Here is an 18,777-nt window from a genome sequence, read left to right on the forward strand (position 1 = left end):
GGTGGGTAATAGGGAGGGCACGTACTGCATGGAGCACTGGGTGTGGTGCAAAAACAATGAACACTGTTACGCTGAAAATAAACAAACAAACAAAAAAAAGAATTCTGTAGTTAGAAGATACTCAGAAATGGTAAGGCTTCGTAACTTAGCGTTGGTGGGGATGAACCACGGTTAGGCAGGGCCATCTGCTGGCAGTCTGGGGTACTGCAGCCCAACTATATCAGACCAAGAGGTAAATATGCCGTCAGGAAAAACTCAAGTAGAGGAGAAATTGTGGTGGAGGGCAAGATAGGAAAGTCGTATGAACTGACAGCAGACAAACAAGGCCACGGCCACAAAGGTGCCACAGGAATTCCAAACCCTTACAAGTAAAAAGGAAATTGACTCATTTAATCTTTGGGGGACAACAGATTCCAGGAAGAAAATATCAACTGGGTATTAAAACACCCAGGATGCATTATTACTATCCCTTCTTCAATCTCATTTTCCGTGTGTTCCTTCAGGAAATCTCACCCACCCCAATCACAATACGGCCACCATTTTATAATGGAATGGACAAGATTCACTTTTCAGATATATATTTTACTTGGCCGTTAGAACACATTTCTGCTCTGAAAAGCCAGAACTCCTTGGTTCAACTCTGTCACACTCCTTTTATTCTCAATTACAGGATAGTCCTTATACCATCTGAGCTAGTGCTTTTCTTTCCTACATCTTTTTTTTTTTTTCCCCATGCCAAAATGAAGGCCCGTGGGAGGTAGAAAAACCCAGCACAAAAGGAGGACACCACAGAGAATTCAGATTACTGGTGGTTTTATTGAGTTAGTGGCACACAGGAGTTCTTCCCATGATCAGCGAACACGGTGTTACGATGCAGAGTCCAGAGGGAGGACAGGCGGGGTGAGGGGACAGGAGGGCCTCAAGGCAAGGCCCGGTCACTCGGTGACATGCGGAGCTCTCTCTAGGGGCCTATCGCTCATCTCAGGGGTGATGGAACTCAGACACCCGCCATGTGGAGAGGCTGTTCCCATCTCATTCCTCCCTGAAAACAAAACAAAGGAGAATGGAAGGTAAAGGCTGGACACTCACGGATAAATGCTTCTCAAAAAAGAAAGAACATCCTCCAAAGGAAAAGTAACATTTCCAGAGATTTTTCTGGCTTCCTGCCTGGTCTCTGGCTGCAGGAGGAATCATTCCCAGGCTGGACCCGAGGCCTTTTTTCTGGCTCCCGGGGAACTGCTGGGCCCGGAAGGAGCACAGTGTGGCTTGTGTACTCACCGGCTCTTCTGGCGGTATTCCTGAAGGGCTTTCTCTGCCACGGTCTCCATAAATTTAGGATTGTTCCTGGAGAGGTCTTCTGGGAGGATCACGGTGATGGGGTCGGAATCGAAAAGCTTCACAACCACCTTAGTGACGCCAGAGGGAGCACTGGAGTCAGAAGTCTGGGAATTCACCTAGGAGGAAAAAGGGTAAGAGAAGGACTGAAATATTGGTCAAAATGGACTCCTTTTGCAACGAAAAGACATCCGGACACGTGACCCCTCTCCTCTGCTTTTTACTAAGTTTGACAGCCGTTCATTTCAATGAGCAGAAAGGCCCAAATTCATTTGTTTGTAGGTGTCAGTCGTATCCGCAAAGACCAAACCAGGGGGGTGACCACTCACCCCCGCAGGGGAAAAATGGTTTCTAAGCCACCATGTTTTCTTTGGGCAGCTCTTGGCTGGGCCGGCAGCAGAAAAGGAATCAGAGAAAGAAAAACAACCAAAAAAGGGTTCTCAGCACTAGAGAGAGGCTTTCTATCCCTGGTAAAGAATAACGCATCAATTCATGGGCCAAGCTACAGAGTGTAGGGCAGTGAGGCAGCTTTGTGGGTAGAGCACAGGCTTTCCAGCCAGGCGGATAGGTTCAAGTGCCCAGGTGGGTCACCCAAAAGTTATTAAACCTGGGGCAACTGTTGCATCGCTCACTTTCCTCAACCATCAATGGGGTCACGATGGCGGAGGGGGACACCCAGGCGGCTCAGTCGGTTAAGTGTCTTTTTTTTTTTTTTTTTAAAGATTTTATTTATTTGACAGAGAGAGATCACAAGTAGGCAGAGAGGCAGGCAGAGAGAGAAAGAGAGGGAAGCAGGCTCCCGCTGAGCAGAGAGCCCGATGCGGGACTCGATCCCAAGACCCTGACATGACCTGAGCCGAAGGCAGCGGCTTAACCCACTGAGCCACACAGGCGCCCCAAGTGTCTGACTCTTGATTTGGGTTCAGGTCATGATCTTGGGGTTGTAGATCCAGCCCCACCTTGGGCTCCACGCTGGGCATGGAGCCTGCTTGAGATTTTCTTTCTCCCTCTCCCTGTGCCCCTCTCCCCTCATGAGGCTTCCTTGTGTTCATGTACTTCACAGTAGTATGTTTCCTGTCACATGACAAACGCTCCATCAAAGCGCAAGTGCCCCCTTTAACATCTCCATCCCATTTTGCTCCCCGGGGAGGCTCACATCACTGCCAGACATACCCGCCCACCCCCCAACCCAGATCTTCAGTGTGTGGCCAGGATGGGACTCACCGTTGTGACCTGGAGATAGAACGGGTCCTCGGTCTGAGTGAGATTCGCCAGCTGGGACACCCAGCTAAACTGCTCGTCCAGCTGCTTCAGCAGGGAGGACGTGTTGAACATCTTCTCCTGGTAGGACTGCAGCAGCTCGTTGTACAGCTTGGTGAACTTCTCGGCAATCTGGAGGGAATTATTAAGTTCCTGTCGCAGCTGGTCCTGAGCGGGGTTGTTGGACGAACAGTCTGCCCGGAGATAGAGGAAAAAAAGGAAAAAAAGGCGGAAATGTGAAGGGAAGCCTCAAAAGGAATAAAAACACGACTGGAAGTCAGTTCATGGAGCCAGGACCTAAAGCACAGCGGCTCTAAACGCCCAGCCATACGCGGTGTGCAGTCACTTGGTAACAAAATTCAGAGCTCACCCCAGAATGTCAATCAACATGCTGCTTCCTTCATCAACAAAGTCTTGCTCTGGAAAACAATGTCACCTGAACTAAACAGGGTCCTTAGTGACATCATTGATTTACCTTTGGGGGCAAGGCCCTTACCTCCTTGGAGACCGGTGACAAAGGGCACTGACCACACCTTGAAAAGCACTGATCTCAGTCTATATGGCTCGGACCCCGAGCAGCTTTCGCTGTGCTAGTCCCCCAATGCATCGTTTCCAGAGAGAGGGAGTGTTACTTACAGGTCCTAAGTACCAGACATTACACGAGCGCTTTGGATACCCACTATCTCCAAGAATCACAGCTCTTTCGCCTCAAGTGTTACGAGTGATGAAATCGAGGCCCACAAAAGTAAATTGCTTGCTAAAAGACACAGAAGGATTTATGGGGCCAGGATTGAATCCAAGGCTTTAACTCCTAAACTTGGGCTCTTCCTCCTCTGAGTCTGTGGCTCTGGAAAAATTCTCCAAACCTGTCTTTCGAGCATATCCGCAGAGCTAGAAATCTAGTGCCAAGAGTCCATGACACACAAGAGCTGGCCAGGATCCTTGGGGTACAGAGCAGAGTAGCTTGCTGACTCGGGCGCCCGGCTGGCCCATCTGCTCACCAGAGCTGGTCACCCCGCTCACTGGGGGAGCAGAGAAGACACAGGGAACTGCTCTGGGTCCTGGAATGCTCACCGCAGTGTGTATGATCGATAAGAGCAGGCAACCATCCACTGTGTCTTTAAAAACCACTGATTTTCTTTCCCTGGTTTGTTTCAAAACTATCCCAAGGATGGTACCCCAAAAACCCGAGCAAGCCAGGAGAAGACAGACCTTTGCATGCTGCATTTACTGTAAAGGGTCCCCATAAGTGATTATAAGTAGATGTAATCATTTATATTAAAATCTTAAAAATGGTAGGTAGGGCAGGAAATAAAAGCCAGGTTGGAAAGATAATATAATGAATAATCTTAACTCTTTCACCAGGGGAAAATTAGAAATTGAAAAAAGTCACTGAGAACTGAGATTCTGTCTAGAGCAGTAGCTCTCAACCATGGGCTCTGCTGCCCCCAGGGGGATATTTAGCAAGGTCTGAAAATAGTTTTGGTTGTCACACCTGCCGTTGGGGACGGGTACCGGTGCCTCGTGGGTAGAGACCAAGGGAGCTACTAAACACCCCACAGAGCACAGGACAGCCCCTCCCGACAAAAGTGATCCATTCCGGGGGGCGCCTGGGGGGCTCCTTCGGTTAAACGTCTGCCTGCAGCTCAGGTCATGATCCTGGGGTCCAGGGATATAGCCCCTCGTCAGGGATGGGGAGAGTGGGGAGGTGGTCCCTGCTTAGCGGGAAGCCTATTTCTCTGTTTCTCCCTCTCCCTATGTCCCTCCCCCTGCTGGTGCGCGCGCGCACACACACACACACATACACACACACACTCTCTCTCTCTCAAATAAACAAATAAAACCTTAAAAACAAACAAACAAAAAAAGCGAGCCAGTCCAAACTGTCCATAATGTCAGTAGTGCTGAAGTTGAGAAACCCTGGTCTAGAGCGGTCAGGCAGTGCGTGCTCGTTTGGCAGTCGGCGCCTCAAAGGAGAGGTGGTCACTCTCTGTCGGGGTAGAAGGGCAGGCAGCGTGGGTGAGCTGTGATCGGGGACCGTTAAGATCCATGCTCAGGGCACCGGTGTGACCCGGGCACCCATGCTCTCTCCTTCTGGCTCTGCATGAACTTGCTGGCGGTGAGGAACCGCGCCCGTTATCCTCTGTGGATAACAGAGGGTTGAGGACTCCTGTCCGCTTCGGATGTCTGCCCCTCCCTGCACTTGGATTTCTTTCCCCGGTGCCTTTGAAACTTACAGGAGTGGGGCTGGGCATATTTAACTGGACTCCGAAGCCTTGGCCCAGCAAACCCAAACATATTAAGTAAGAGCAAAGCCACCAGAGCAATTGGCTACACCCAAGGAAAACAATTAACTCTTTCTGAGCAGAGACGGCTATGTGTCAGGAACCATTCCAGATGCTTCTACAGCTGTCACTCGAAGTAAGAAGAAATGAGCCAGGGAACAGATCTGATAAAGCTGAGGGGAGCCGCTGAAGGGAAGTGCGGTTGACCCTCAAATAACACGGTTTGAACTGTGTCTGTTTACATGCGGTCCTTTACAGTGTAGTACTGTGGGCATAGCCTTCTCTTCTGTATCATTTCCTTGTAACTTTTTTCTCTAGCTTACTCTAAGAATGCAGTATATGGTACACATTACATATGAAATACGTGTTGATATCGCCTCCCCTCACCCCCTCCTGGTTCAAAGGTCAACTCTATTTCCTTTGCTTTGGGGACTGACCAACCAAAGTGTATTTTGCTGGGAAGCAAAGGTACCACGACCAGTGACCAGGGACAGAACACTAAGAACACATCAGTTAAGAACACATCCCAAACACCCAGCTCTCCAACATATGGGTGTCTTATCATCTTGGGAAGTGACTCAAGCTTCCCGTGACTATGAGCTTTTTCACCTCGGTAAGATAGGGAAAGTCACTGTACCCAACTCAGGGCCATTCTGAGGAAATGACTAATGTTTGCAAAGTGTTTACAACAGTACCAACATGGTAGGAGTTTGCTAAACAGAATACATATTATCAAAAAGTCCATCTGCAGAAAAAAGTGGGGACATCTATCCAGCATGGCCCTGGGGAAGAGAGTAACTGGGGAAATAAAAAAAAAAGATGTCTCCCAACTTCAGGGACAACCTTACCTCTTAGCCCTAGCATGGCCCTGGGGAAGAGAGTAACTGGGGAAATTAAAAAAAAAAGATGTCTCCCAACTTCAGGGACAACCTTACCTCTTAGCCCTTGTCTACAGATGGGGGCGCACGTGGAGCAGGGCCACGGACCTCCCCCAGCGCCACAGCTAGAAGGCAGCAGAGATGGAATTTCAAGCCCTACATGTCTGACCCCATTAAGGGAGCCCTGGTGAGGTACCAGGGATCCAAGGCTCCCCGACTCACCCACGGACAAGATCTCCTGGCACTTTTCACACTGGTCCTTCATCTTCAGGCACCCTGTGGAGTTGTGACGGATCTCCTTGCACACGGCACCATCCTGGTTGTCTCCTGGAGACATACGAGGGAAGAGAGCGTCATGCTAAGGGACCACATAGAGTGATATAGTGACGGGCCTCCCCTCCAGCTCCTTCCACACTACTGTTTGCCTCTTTGAGATGCTTCTGTGGGCAGAGTAGGTTGGGAATGAGTTGTCTGCCTGCAGACTCTGGCCTCTCTGATCAGGGCTCCCTGTGGAGGGACGGGGAGGGAATTCCTGGGGTTCCCTCAGCTGGGTGTGGCCTTGCCTCCCACCGTCTGCATCCAATGAGCCCTTCCTGCCTCCGTTCTCTTTGGCATCAGAACCCGTTCTGCTCTGCATTCTATCTGGCTCATCTCTCCCCTAGGGTCAGCAAGCCTCCTGAAGAAGGGAGTGGGATCCTCTTAGAGCCACCTTATAACACAATGCCCCTCCCCCCCCATTATGGATATGCAGTAGACGCTGTTCAATTCAGTGTCCTCCTGTATTTCCAAACCGATTCAAGCCAAACTGGGTACCAAACGGTAGGATCCAGGAGGTGGTATTGGCTAACTATATCTACTAGTTCAATGAAGGAAATCACCTCTGAAAGTACTGACTTTTCATGTCCACAGTAGACCTTATTCATTCAAAAAATATTCATGCATGCCCATTCTGTACCAGGCCCCAAGGCGATAGCCAGAAACAGCTTTCTTAACTGTAGCATGGACAGATTATATAATTTGTCACCACTGCTTGCATAGCATCCACATGAAAGCACCTGCCTTCCCAAGACAAAGGGGTCTGGTTCTCTAGAAAGGAGTCATCCACGTCACGCCCCCCAGTGGCCGAAAGGGGCACCGTCAACTTGAACGAACACAGATTTCAAGTCCGGCAGGGCTACATTTGACCGGGTCCCCCTTTATCAGCTATGAATACTTGGACACATTCCTTCACCTGTCATACTTTTCTCCTCCACAAATGAGGATAATACCGCCTTCATGGGGTTGCTGGGAAAACAGATGACACACGCCAAGCCCCTGGCGTAGTTCTTAGAATCTAATAATGGGTTTCTCAATAACCTGCTTGTTCCCATCCCTTCTCATGAAGAATGAAGGAGATGATGGCCTTCTAACCTTCTGTGAAGTCCGTTGGGAAGTGGGGGAGTCTGTGCAGGTTGACATCCATGGCCTGCTGAGCCTGGTGTATCATGTCGAAGAAGGGCTGAAACATGTTGTGGAAATTCAAGGGCTGGTAGCCAGGGAAAGGCATTATGTTCCGGGCAAAGCGGTGCTTGATATTGAAGGAAAAAGGCCTCCGCTGGAATGAGCTGAAGGGTGAGAAGTGGAAAGGGTCCTGGGGCTCACGGGTGAAGAATCTGTCCTGGAACAGCTCATCCATGATGCTGGACGCCCGGTTGAAACTATCCTGCATGACGTCCAGGGCGTGGGTCTGCTGCCGGTCGTTCTCCAGCAGGGAGTCGATGCGGTCGCCGTTAATCCAGAAGTAGAAGGGAGAACTCTGGTTCAGGAACTCCTCAACCTGTGAGGGGCAGAATGGGGGAGTTAGGAGAAGCTCAGTGAAGTCCCAGCCTCCTCCTGCGTCCCCTCGCTGCCCCTCGGTCACCTCAGTCACATAGCACGTGACCAAAGCCCCCGCTGGGACAGGCTCCCTGGCCCCCCAACTGTCAGGCCAACCCCCTTTCTTTCTACCCACCCAACGGGGAAGAGTTTGAGAAGACGTCGGAGGCCAAGAGATGCACAAACCCCCGTCACCCGAGACAAGTCTTCTTTCTGGTCACCAAGGATTCCCCACATCCCGACTCAGCCAAGGGCCACTGGAGAGGTCTTCAGTTCATGAGTCCCAACCAGGCCAGGCCCGCAGGGGAGGATGGGATCAACATTACTGTGCTAAAATTCCTAATTCCTTTTGCCTAAGTGGACCCAGGGGTGTGCCACTCCACGAAGTCATTTGTTATGTCATCCAGCTGATCATTTCTGGATGAGAATCTTCTAAGAGACGGCACAGGTGCTTTGGGTGACTTCAGATTTGCACACTGAGAGCAAACGTTACCAACTGATCGTGGCGCTCCAGGCCTCAGCGCAGCCAGGACAAATCAGTTGCATCTGGCAGGTGAAATGAAGCCGTGATACTGTGATTTATAGTAAGAAGTGTCTATTTGGTCTTTGTCCGGTTCCTAAAGCCCTTAGAATTTCCTGTGAGGAGAGCAATAAACTTATATGCTAATAATAAATTTTAAAAATAATAAATCTATGCCAATGAGGTGGCTTTTGGAAAGCACCTGAGGATGGAGGCTGGTTACCTGCAGAACCCACCGAGGTTGGAACGATGGAATTTTTTATCCCATCTCCTGATTTCTGGGGAGGGGAGAGGGGCTGGAAGTTGACTCCATCAGCAATGGCCAATGATTTAATCAATCATGCCCGTGGGAGGAAGACTCCTTAAAATTCCAAAAGGACAGGCTTGAGGAGCTTCTGGGTGGCCGAACACGTGAAGATGGAGGTGAGTGGCGCCCTCTCAGAGGGCATGGAAAGTTCCCCACCGCTCGCCCATACCTTGAGCTATGCATTACCTCCCTTTGGCTTTTCAGAGTTATATCCTTATATAATAAACCAAAAACCCAGTAAGTCAAATGTGTCTCTGAGTTGTGAGCTGCCCCAGCAAATTAAATGAGCATGAGAAGGGGGTTGTAGGAACCTCCAAACTATAGCCAAGGCCAGGAGCCCAGGTGACAAGCCAGACTTGTGATGGGTACCTGAAGTTGGGGTGGGGTGGGGAGGACAGGCTTGTGAACCTGAGCTCTTAGCCTGAGGGATCTCCCATCTCCAGGGAGAGAGTGTCAGAACTGAGCTGAAATGAGCTCTCAAAAGCAAAGAAACCTTCCCTCTTTCTTAACTACAATCCCAGAATCAGCTGGCACTAGCTTGAGAGGGCCCAGGGTCACCACGGCAACCCAGCAAGGCACCCAAGGGCACACCAGGCACCCAGCTGGTGTGGGAGAACTGCCCCACGGGTTGGAACAGGGTTGGGGGTGGGGGAAAGGACCAGAGAAGAAGCATATTTCCCTCCATTCCGGCCTCCACCGCTCAGAGCCTGGCGGCGCTCAGCAGCCCGACCCCTTTCACCTGGTGGCCAACCAGCCCCGTGCCGCTTCTGCAGACGCGGGCGTAGAACTTCATGCAGGTCTGTTTCAGGCAGGGTTTACACTCCTCCCAGAGGGCCATCATGGTGTCATTGCACACCCCCTGTGATGCCTTCAGCTTCGTTTCTGAATCCTTGGTGTCATTCAGAGCATCCTGCAGGAGGACACGAGGCCGGGTTAGCCACATGGAAACCACAGGCTTCATGCTCTCCAAGCAGGCACCGTGGTGCGGGGCCCTCCACCCCCTGAGGCAGGCCTTCCCAGGGCTGGCCACACCACATGCCTATTTCCTCCTCTGGCTCCTGCGTTCCCCCGTTTGCCTGGAATTCCCTCCCCACCCCACTTTAAGCATCTTCTCAACTTTGAGACCTGGCTCTTCTTCCTTCTGCTCCTTCTTCCTGGTCTTCCCCGTCCACTAGAAGCCACGTGGATCTCACTTTCCTCTGACGCTGCACTTAGTCTTGACCCCAGGACTGACCTCTCTTTTATACCCTATTTTCTATCCTCAACTTCTGGTGTTTAAATGTTGTCTTCCGAAGCTTCCAGAGGCGCTCAGAATCTTATTTGTCTATTGCAGCCCCAGTCCCTGGCGCGCCATCAAAAATCAAAGTCACAACAGCTACCAAAACTCTCTAGCACATCCATGGCATTTGGCCAGGTAATTCTGTAAGAATCTGCCCCCAAAGAATTTCTGCCATAAAGGGGAAATCCAATGCATGAAGACTTCTGATACAGTGTTCTTTAGTGGCGCAGGGTGGGTGGGGGGGAATACTTGAATCAACCCGAATGCTTAAAAATAGAAGGCCAAGGCGCACCGTGGTTTGGTGGGTTAAAGTCTCTGCCTTCAGCTCAGGTCATGATCTCAGGGTCCTGGGATTGAGCCCCGCATCAGGCTCTCTCCTCAGCAGGGAGCCTGCTTCCCCAGCCCGCCGCGCCTCTCTGCCTACTTGTGATCTCTGTCTGTCAAATAAATACATAAAATCTTAAAAAAAAAATAGAAGGTCAAGCAAGTCATTGGTCTACACAGAGGCCGGAGACATGCTTTTTGAGGGGTTCATTGTTAACTTTTAGATAGTATAACAAGCATTTTTCATGTTAACAAGGTTGATTTTGAATATAGTGACTATCAGAAGAGTATAAAGGAAAACAAAGGAGTGAGAAACAGATCAAATGCTAACAGTGAATTGTCCATACGTAAAAGGGTGACGGAAAACTTTTCCTCTTCCACTTTTGTATATTAAAATCGCGACAAATGAACGTGTTAACCTTTCGAAGAAGAAGTAAGTAGACCATCCACACCCCAAAGCAAAACTACAGGAAGAGCGGACCCGGAGGAGCTTGAGTTCTCTGAGATCGCTCTCCTGTTCCAGGTCCCCTGCTCCTGCTGGGAAGGCCGCCCGGCCTCCCACTCAGCCAACCCACAAGCAAGCATCAACTGCGCTGCCCATTCACAGATTTGGGAACCAAGGCGTCATGGAGCCTTGTCCTAAACTTGATATGCTTTCTCATATCATATTTAGTGGAGAACACTAAACTGATGATAACCCCAAAAACTCAAGAACAGGACTTGCCTGACACTTCTCTAGGAGCTCCTTGAGGATTCTACCAGAGTGGTGAGGAAAAACACTGATGCCAAGGAAGGGCACTGTGTCAAAAGAAAGAGCGGGATCCAGGCCAGCATTTCCCTAAGTGGCCTCCAGGGAATTGTGCTGAACGCTATCATGGGGAGGGGGGCGCCTGGGTTGCTCAGCTGGTTAAGCTCCTGCCTTCAGGCTCAGGTCATGATCCCAGGCTCCTGGGATCCAGCCCCACATTGGGCTCCCTGCTCAGCACAGAGTCTGCTTCTCCCACCATGTGTATTCTCTCTGTCTCTCTCACTCCAGCTCAAATAAATAAATAAAATCTTTAAAAAAAAAAAAAAAAAACTATCATGGGGAGAAAAAAAGGATTCCCTGGTCAGTTCGGTTTGGAAAACACAGGGTTAAATGAAGTTCCACAACCTTCTTTACTTCAGAACTTCTCAGAGCCTTTAAAACACTTTACTGGGTGTGGTGCATAAACAATGAACTTTGGAACACTGAAAAAAAATTAAATTAAAAACAAACAAACAACACTTTTGTATGCATTATGGGTCAGGAAGGTGGCAAGGTGAGCCATCTTAGCCTCTCCTTCATTAGGGGTAGGGGGACAATGGGAGTAGGTTTTTAGAATACCCTTAAGGAGACTGCTGATTTTTAAAATTAGTCGTTTACTCCATTATGGTGTTTTAGTTTTGTTGAATCACTAAGCACAGGCTAGACCCGCATTTTCATTATCCGACTTAGATGTCTCTTTATGAAGGAGTCAGAACTCTAGAAAGCCATGGGGGCACTGCAGTGTGTATCTGCCTTCACCCCAAAGTTATTGCCCTACTAGATAAGCTTCCTGAAGGTGGGGCGCCACCCCCCTCCTGACCCAGGACATCCCCGATCCGAAGCCTACCTTGGAGCTTGCATAGTCAGGGTTTAGAAAAATCTACTGAAGTGAATCGGTCATCAGCAGGCCCTGGGCCAAGCTGGCAAGAAACCAGATCCAAGATCCTACCCCTTGAAGCTCTCAAAAGCAAAGAAACCTTCCCTCTTTCTTAACTACAGCCCCAGCATCAGCTGACACTAGCTTGAGAGGGCCCAGGGTCACCATGGCAACCCAGCAGGGCACCTGAGGGGCGATGGCCCCTCCCCTCCGCAGAGGGGGTGCGGTCTGGTCCGCTGGCTCCTCCTTACCTCTTTCTTCTTCTTGGCTTCTTCCAAGTTGGTGAGCAGGGATTTGCGCTCCTCGTTTGTTTGTTCTATTAGGGTCTTTATCTGCTTCACCCCCTTGAGAGCATTTTTAATTTCCCTATTAATGTACTTACTCCCCTCGGTGGACATTTCTGCAAGAGAAGGGCAGGCAGAGAGAGTGAGGAGAGAGGCAGAGATGGGGCTGGGGATACCACCATAGAGCCAGCTGGAATGGTCAGGAAGGTCAATTCAGTCCAGGGGCTCTCCAGGCTGGGAGCACCCACCCCCAATTGGGTGGCCTTCTGGACCCCAGCTTTGCCCTGACTGGGGTAGGAGAGGGGATCACGGGGCTTATTGTGGACCCAGTCCCCAAGTAGGGACTAAAGCAGCTTTAGAGAAGGAGCCTGCCCAGCTGCAGGAGAACATTTTCTTTTTTTTTTTTTAAGATTTTATTTATTTATTTGACAGACAGACATCACAAGTAGGCAGAGAGGCAGGCAGAGAGAGAGGGGGAAGCAGGCTCCCTGCGGAGCAAAGAGCCCGATGTGGGGCTCGATCGCAGGACCCTGAGATCATGACCTGAGCTGAAGGCAGAGGCCTTAACCCGCTGAGCCACCCAGGTGCCCCTGCAGGAGAACATTTTCAAGGGAAAAAAGTCCTGAGAAACAAAACAGGAGCATAGGGAAAGGGAAGGAAAACTGAAACAAGACAAAATCGGAGAGGGAGACAAACCATGAGAGACTCTTGATCGCAGGAAAGAAACTGAGGGATGCTGGAAGGGAGGGGGGCAGGGGACTGGGGTAACAGGGTGACGGGCATTAAGGAGGGCACGGGATGGACTGAGCGCTGGGTGTTAGATGCAACAGATGAACCACGAATCTCTACCCCTGAAGCTCATAATACATTAGATGCGGCTTAAACTGAGTTGAAATAAAATAGTTTTTAAAAATATTCTGGAAGCATAACCATTTAAACATCAAAATGTAAAATCTTATATTGGATACAAGCGTTTCGGGGACGCCATTTTACCAAACATCTGAACTTCCTTCTCCTACGACTCCATGTGATAAGGGACACAAAGATGAATTAATGGCACCATTCCACAAGGAAGCTGTGATCAGGACACAACGCCCTGGGGCCAATGCAAGGAGACAGTTTCACCGAGGTAGTGAAGGTGAAACAGCTAAGGCTCCTCTAGTGGCTGTCCTAGGCCAGGCACTGAGCCGCCAGGGCATATGCCTTTTAATTAAATGCTCTCTGCACTGCCTATATCATCCCCACTGCAGCCCAAGGACAAAACAGCACAGTGAGATCAGATCCTTGTCCCGGGTTAATACAGCCGGGGGGTCACAGGGCCAGACACATACCCGAGTCTGATTTCCAAGCCTGAGTTTTTAACAAGACCCCTAGGAACTAATCAGCTTGTAGTACCAGGGTGGGGAGGAGGAGGGAGGGAGGAGGGGTTTCAGGAAAGGCCTGGCAGAAGAGTACACCCCAAAGCTGGGCTCTGTAGGAGGACGTTTCCCCTTTCCTGGATACGGACCACTGGGTTTCTTGGTGGAAAGGTGGAGGGGACATAGAGTAGGTGCCATGGGGACGCAAAAATGGAAACTCATTAAGGCTCAAATGAGCCAGGCTTCCCAGAGAAGGTGTGGGCCCCAGGACAAGCAAACTGGTGAAAGGGGACACAGCCACCAGAAAGCGCTGGGGATACACCTGAAAAATGCCTAGAAGCCCACCTGACCGCCAAGAACCTAGACCAGGTAGCTGCGGGGAGGAGGCCCGGAGAGGGACCCGCCTGAGGAAAGCAGATGGGTCTCTACTGCTTCGGGCCCTGGCAGAGAGGAAGTGGCCTGGGAGGGGACACCTGTTCCACTTACCCTGGAGCTCAGTGTCTGAGACTATCTGGTCTCCCAGAACCCGTCCATTCTCCCAGGTCAGCAGCAGCCCCACCAGCAGCAGGAGAGTCTTCATCGCGCCTCCCTCTCCAATTCTGGAATCCCAGCGGGCCTCTGTTTGTAGAGAACAGGAGACTGTCATGGTAACAGCTAGCCAGCCTGCTGGTCTCCGGCCGGCCTGCAGCCTCCAGCAGCTTCCCCGGAGCCCCATGGAGGCCCTGCCCCCAGCCAGTCCCTCGGCTGGCATTACCTTGTTTTTAATCCCGGGGAAATTGGGAAAAAAGATCAGACTTGCCACTGGACCCCTTCAAAAGAAAGTGGAGGCAGGGGGTACAGAGGGGAACCACAGAAGCAGCCTAATACAGAAGAAACGAGAACTCTGGAGTCAGAGCCTGGGCTCAGGTCCAGCCCTCCCCTTCCTCCTCCTCCTCTTCCCCCAGAAATTGCTGACTAAGTCTGAGCGTGTGTTTTCTGCATCCAGAAAGGACATCTATCTGATGCCTGCTCCTATCAAATAATCACTCAAAACACCTCTCTAGGCTCTGCCCCTCTCCTTCCCCAGCCCTAATGTGGGGACTTTCTTGGAAGCCCCTGCTGTGTGCAGTCACTAATCAGGCCCACAGCAGGTGTCCCCCAATCCGTCACAAAAGAAAAATCCCCTTTTTGTCCACCAAACCTCAACACCCCCCAAAAAGTCCTTTAAAAAAAATTTTATTTATTTATTTATTTGACAGAAAGCCAGAGGGCACAAGTAGGGAGGGCAGCAGGCAGAGGGAGAAACAGGTTTCCAGCCAAGCAGGAATCCTGATGTGGGACTTGATCCCAGGACCATGGGATCATGACCTGAGCCAAAGGCAGACTTTTAACCGACTGAGCCACACAGGCGCACCCCAAATGGCCTTTCAAGACAGGAGGCAGTGACAGTCAGGTTGGGAAAGGAAAAGAAATGCCACTTGCCACCCCTGGCAGGAGACCTAAGATCTAGATCCCTGCATAGATTTGGGGTGTGAATGTAGCAGAGCAGGGGACAATTGTCTTCAGAGAGTAGAGAGAGGGGGCAGAGTCAAGAGGCTAAAGGGTGGGCCCTATGCCTCCCCAGGAGAAGTTCCCTCTGGATGGATGGGCCCCTTTGTCACCAGGTCCCTTTCCCATGGCTGCCCTCTTTAAGCCCACAGTAGGGTGCCTTGCCAAGTTGCCCCCCCCCCCCCCCACCGCTCAGCTGACTGCTGGGAGCCTAGGACAGCCCAGTGTTACACAATGGACCCTTTCCCAGAAGCTGGAGTTGTTACACCAAACAGAACCCCTCACCCCAGCAGTCCCCTCCACCACAATGCTTATCTGATCTCCCTCATTTCCCCTAACAGAACAGAGAGGTCGGGTCCCCCCTTCCTGAAATTGTGAACATCGGAAAAACTGCCCTCGGCTCAGCAGACCCATAGAAACCCTTGGTAGCACATGAATAAAGGAAGCCTCTCCTGGAAAATAGTAAAGCAGCCAAGCTGTGGGTCCCAAACTAGCCGCACAGCAAAGGCGCAGCGTGGGAGAAGAGAGTGGGTCATTGCCTTCCCCAAAGACAGGGTGGGTGGTTGAGTCGGGGTGCTATTTCAGGCCTGCCAGAAGGCCCAGGGCTCAAGAGCTCTGCCCTAGCTGCTCACTGAGGCCTGAAAACGCCTCAGAGAGAAACAGAGCTTTTGTGATGCCCGGGAGAAAAAGCCAGCAAGAACACCCACCTCTCCCCGAGAGGCCCCTGGATACTTCTCAGAAATTCATACAAGAGCCTCTGAAATAGGCCTAGACCAAGAGACAGGGCATTGGGCCCTAAAGAAAAGGGAGCTGGAGGCAAGAGCACTATGGAGGAGTCCAGAAACCCAGCAGCCAGTACCGTCTCCCACCAGGAGCCTGGGCTCCATGGGGCACCCCGGGTCCCAAGGGGAGAAAAATTAGTCTCTTGCTCCAATCCTTGGGCCTCTGAGGAAAAGCCAAACCCAGAGACAGCATGGGGCTCCCAAAGGCCTGCAGCAGGCTGGGAATGCAAGGATGAGAACCCAGCTCTCCCCAATCTCTAGTCCAGTGTCCTTTCCCAGACACAAGGTCATTTAAGTGTGACCCCAGTGTCTTCATCTGTACAATGTCCCCAGTGTGGACCTCCGAGATGTGACGGCCTTCTGCAAACACAGGGGTCTTAGATAATCACAGTAAATTCTGGCTGTTTCGAAATCTGACCTAGGACCCATTGTGGGCACTGGCACTATCCTTCGGGGAAGTGGGAGGAGGTGGCATGTTTGGAGAAGGGCAGAGGAACCTGTGACCCCTCCCAGTGTGGCTTTGCTCTGGTGCAAGACTCAGCTCCCTTAGAGTACCTAGACATCACCTGGGGCGGTGGGGGAGGGGTGACAATGCTGACTCTGACTCATAACATGATATTGATATTGCCCACCCAAGGGCAGCACTAGAACTCTCCTCTCCTGTCGGCTCGGCCTGGGCACCCAGCTCCCGATGCCCTGCCAAGGTCCTCCTCTCCCCACCCACCACCACTATGCAGTAGCCCCCCCACCCCCCATCACCACCAGGAGGCTTCACCTGCAGCAGACTGAGCCATGGGAAGGATGCAGAGACCTAAGCCAAAGAGTCACACACGCAGCTAGCGTGCTGCACGGTTTTTAACGCCCAAGACCCAAGCTCCATCCCACTGCCTCCCCAAATGTAGGAACGAAACCGAAAAGAAAAACAAGGCACTGGTAATTCATACCATCCAGAGACAATTACTAGCACTGTTGTAGATCTCCTTCGATTTTCTATGCATTTCTGTGCAATCTGATCCCTTATATCCACTATCTTCAAATAGTTCTTTAAAAGCACACCTTTGGGGCTGCAGAATGGTGCATTTTCTGGTGGCCTCTATTTTGCCCTCCCACAAGGTTGGGCATTTACATGGTATGTAATTTCCCAGTGTTATTATAATGAAGAAAATAAGAATAATAAACAGCTTCTTCTTCCTTTTTTTTTTTTTTAATTTAATTAGGTCCAGAAATTCTGGAAGATCAAGGCTTCAGTTCTAGTCCTGAGTCCGACACCTACATGCTGTTTATCTTGGGAAAGGATCCTAAACCTCTCCAGACCTCAGATTGTCATCTATAAAATGAGACATTTGGAGTAGACGTCTGCGATCTAATGGCAGTTGTGACTTTTCTCTCTGATGTATCCTGGGCATTAGGAAGCAAGAAAGAGTGCGATTTAAGTGGTTGCAACATGTACTTAAATCAAAACATACTTATGATCATCCTTTTGGGAGAAGTACGGAATTTAGGAGCAGACCAGACGACTCTGGTCTGACAGGCAAACTGACAACCACAACAGAAGCCCAGTACCTGGACAAGAAGGACGCCACAGAAGGTCTGGGCCTCCCGCAATACGCATTAGCTCTCCAAGCCGCACTTGCCCATCCTTGCAAAAGGAGGTTCATTACACCTGTCCTAGTTAACCCACAGAACTGTGGCTGGAGCTAGCGAGCACGGAAGCTCCGGAGTCCTGGCCCGAGCGCCACCCCGCAGCAGTTCTGCCTCCAGCTCGGCGGCCCGGTGACCGGGCTCGAGCCACCTCCCTTCCCTGGTTCCCCGATTCCATCCGAAGCGCAGCTCTGACAGCCCCGGTGGTACCAGCGATCTTCCGGTCCTGGTCCTCTCTCGGTTGCCATCCCCGGTTGCCACCCCCCGCTCGGGTCCCGGTGGGGCTCTGCGCCGGGTAGGAGAGGGGGGGACATCTCACCGGTCAGCGGCACCCGGCGACCATGCGCTGCTCCTGGCGACGCCGCGTGGTGAGCACCGTGAGGCGCGCGTATTTATAGCGCTCTGTCTCGTCTACACCCCCTTTGGGGCTGGCTGCAAACCTGCATGACTCACGCCCAAAGAATGCTGTGGAATTCTCCAGGAGCTTTCTGGAAGCCGGGGCCGGAGGGGACGGGGAGGCGGGGTAGGGGGGCGCTCCCGGGCAGCACCCGGCGGGGGCGCGCGTAGGGCGGGTGGGGGAGAGAGGGCCGCAGGGCTCCTGCACAGCAAACGGCCACGCGGGGGTGCTGCGGTGTGCCGCTCGCTGCTCGCTGCTCCCCACTCCCCGGCGGCTCAGAGTTGGGGGACCGTGCCCCCAGGAGGAGAGGGCTCCAGTTAAGGTGCGCAGTTCGGGGACCCCTCCACGGGGTTCCAGGGGTGCACTACGCTCCAAAACAAAAGCGCACAGTTCTTTCTGATTGAACGTGAGCCTTGTTCCACTTCAGTAGAAAAGCATCAGAAATTATTAGGGTGGGCTGGAGAGGGTGTTGTGCGAGAGAACACAGAGGGAGAAAGAAATACCACTTCTCCAGCCATCACAGTGACCCCCGTGGGCCTTTGGTGCACCTGCTGGCCAGGAGGAAACAGGAATGTTTGGGGGGTGAACTGAGCATACATTGAGGGAACCACAACATCCTCCTGGCTCCTTGATTCCTGAACCTTAAACAATTATTGCCCCTATCCACTTCTGGCCCACTTAAGCCGGGTGGGCTTCACGATGTGCGACTCGGCAGCCCCACACTTGGCTTGAGGGCTTTCCCTGCAGTGTTGAAATTCCTCATCGTTGTTGAACAAGGGGTCCTGAATTTTCATCTTGCACCTGGCCTTGCAAATTATGTGCAGGTCCTGTTGGCAAGGGAAGGTAGCGAGGGGGGATGTTCATTTAGCTTGATGGGTCTGTCTCAGTTCCTTCTGCTGACAGAAGGAGCTTATTTCTAGACTCCCTTTGGCGGGGGGCTATGAGATCCCAGAGAGATGGGAGCCTGGCAGGGAGGGCACCAACCCAGATACCCCTCAGGTATAGCTACTTCTTGGGAAAGAAACAGAGACACCTGCTCTGGAACCCCAGGATATTTGCACTCCAGGTGAAAAGTCAGGTTG

At 51.5% G+C, this 18,777-nt stretch overlaps 1 protein-coding gene across 2 annotated transcripts; it reads right to left on the reverse strand.

Moving 5' to 3' along the window:
• Positions 1–796: 796 nt before the first annotated feature.
• CLU (clusterin) lies at positions 797–17,772 on the reverse strand. 2 transcript variants are annotated; one of them, XM_045997102.1, is made up of 9 exons: positions 17,618–17,772; positions 13,835–13,966; positions 11,958–12,106; positions 9,179–9,349; positions 7,169–7,574; positions 5,981–6,085; positions 2,560–2,789; positions 1,279–1,454; positions 797–1,042 (listed from the first exon to the last, which is right to left on the reverse strand). In XM_045997102.1, exons 2-9 carry the CDS (start codon positions 13,926–13,928, stop codon positions 1,033–1,035), a joined length of 1,341 nt encoding a protein of 446 aa, XP_045853058.1. In that variant the 5' UTR covers positions 13,929–13,966; positions 17,618–17,772; the 3' UTR covers positions 797–1,032. The 2 variants fall into 2 exon arrangements, with proteins under 2 accessions (XP_045853058.1, XP_045853059.1); XM_045997103.1 differs by lacking the exon at positions 17,618–17,772 and adding an exon at positions 14,103–14,124.
• Positions 17,773–18,777: the final 1,005 nt, after the last annotated feature.

This window comes from Meles meles, chromosome 2 (genome assembly GCF_922984935.1).
Source record: "Meles meles chromosome 2, mMelMel3.1 paternal haplotype, whole genome shotgun sequence".
NCBI classification, from domain to species: domain Eukaryota; kingdom Metazoa; phylum Chordata; class Mammalia; order Carnivora; family Mustelidae; genus Meles; species Meles meles.

Coding starts and splice junctions, on each gene's coding strand:
- CLU (XM_045997102.1), bottom strand. CDS start 13,928: ATGAAGACTCTCCTGCTGCTGGTGGGGCTGCTGCTGACCTGGGAGAAT. Junction 7,575..9,178: donor CGGGGCTGGTTGGCCACCAG/GTGAAAGGGGTC, acceptor TGCCCCTCACAG/GTTGAGGAGTTCCTGAACCA. Junction 1,455..2,559: donor TCTATCTCCAGGTCACAACG/GTGAGTCCCATC, acceptor TTTTCCTCCTAG/GTGAATTCCCAGACTTCTGA.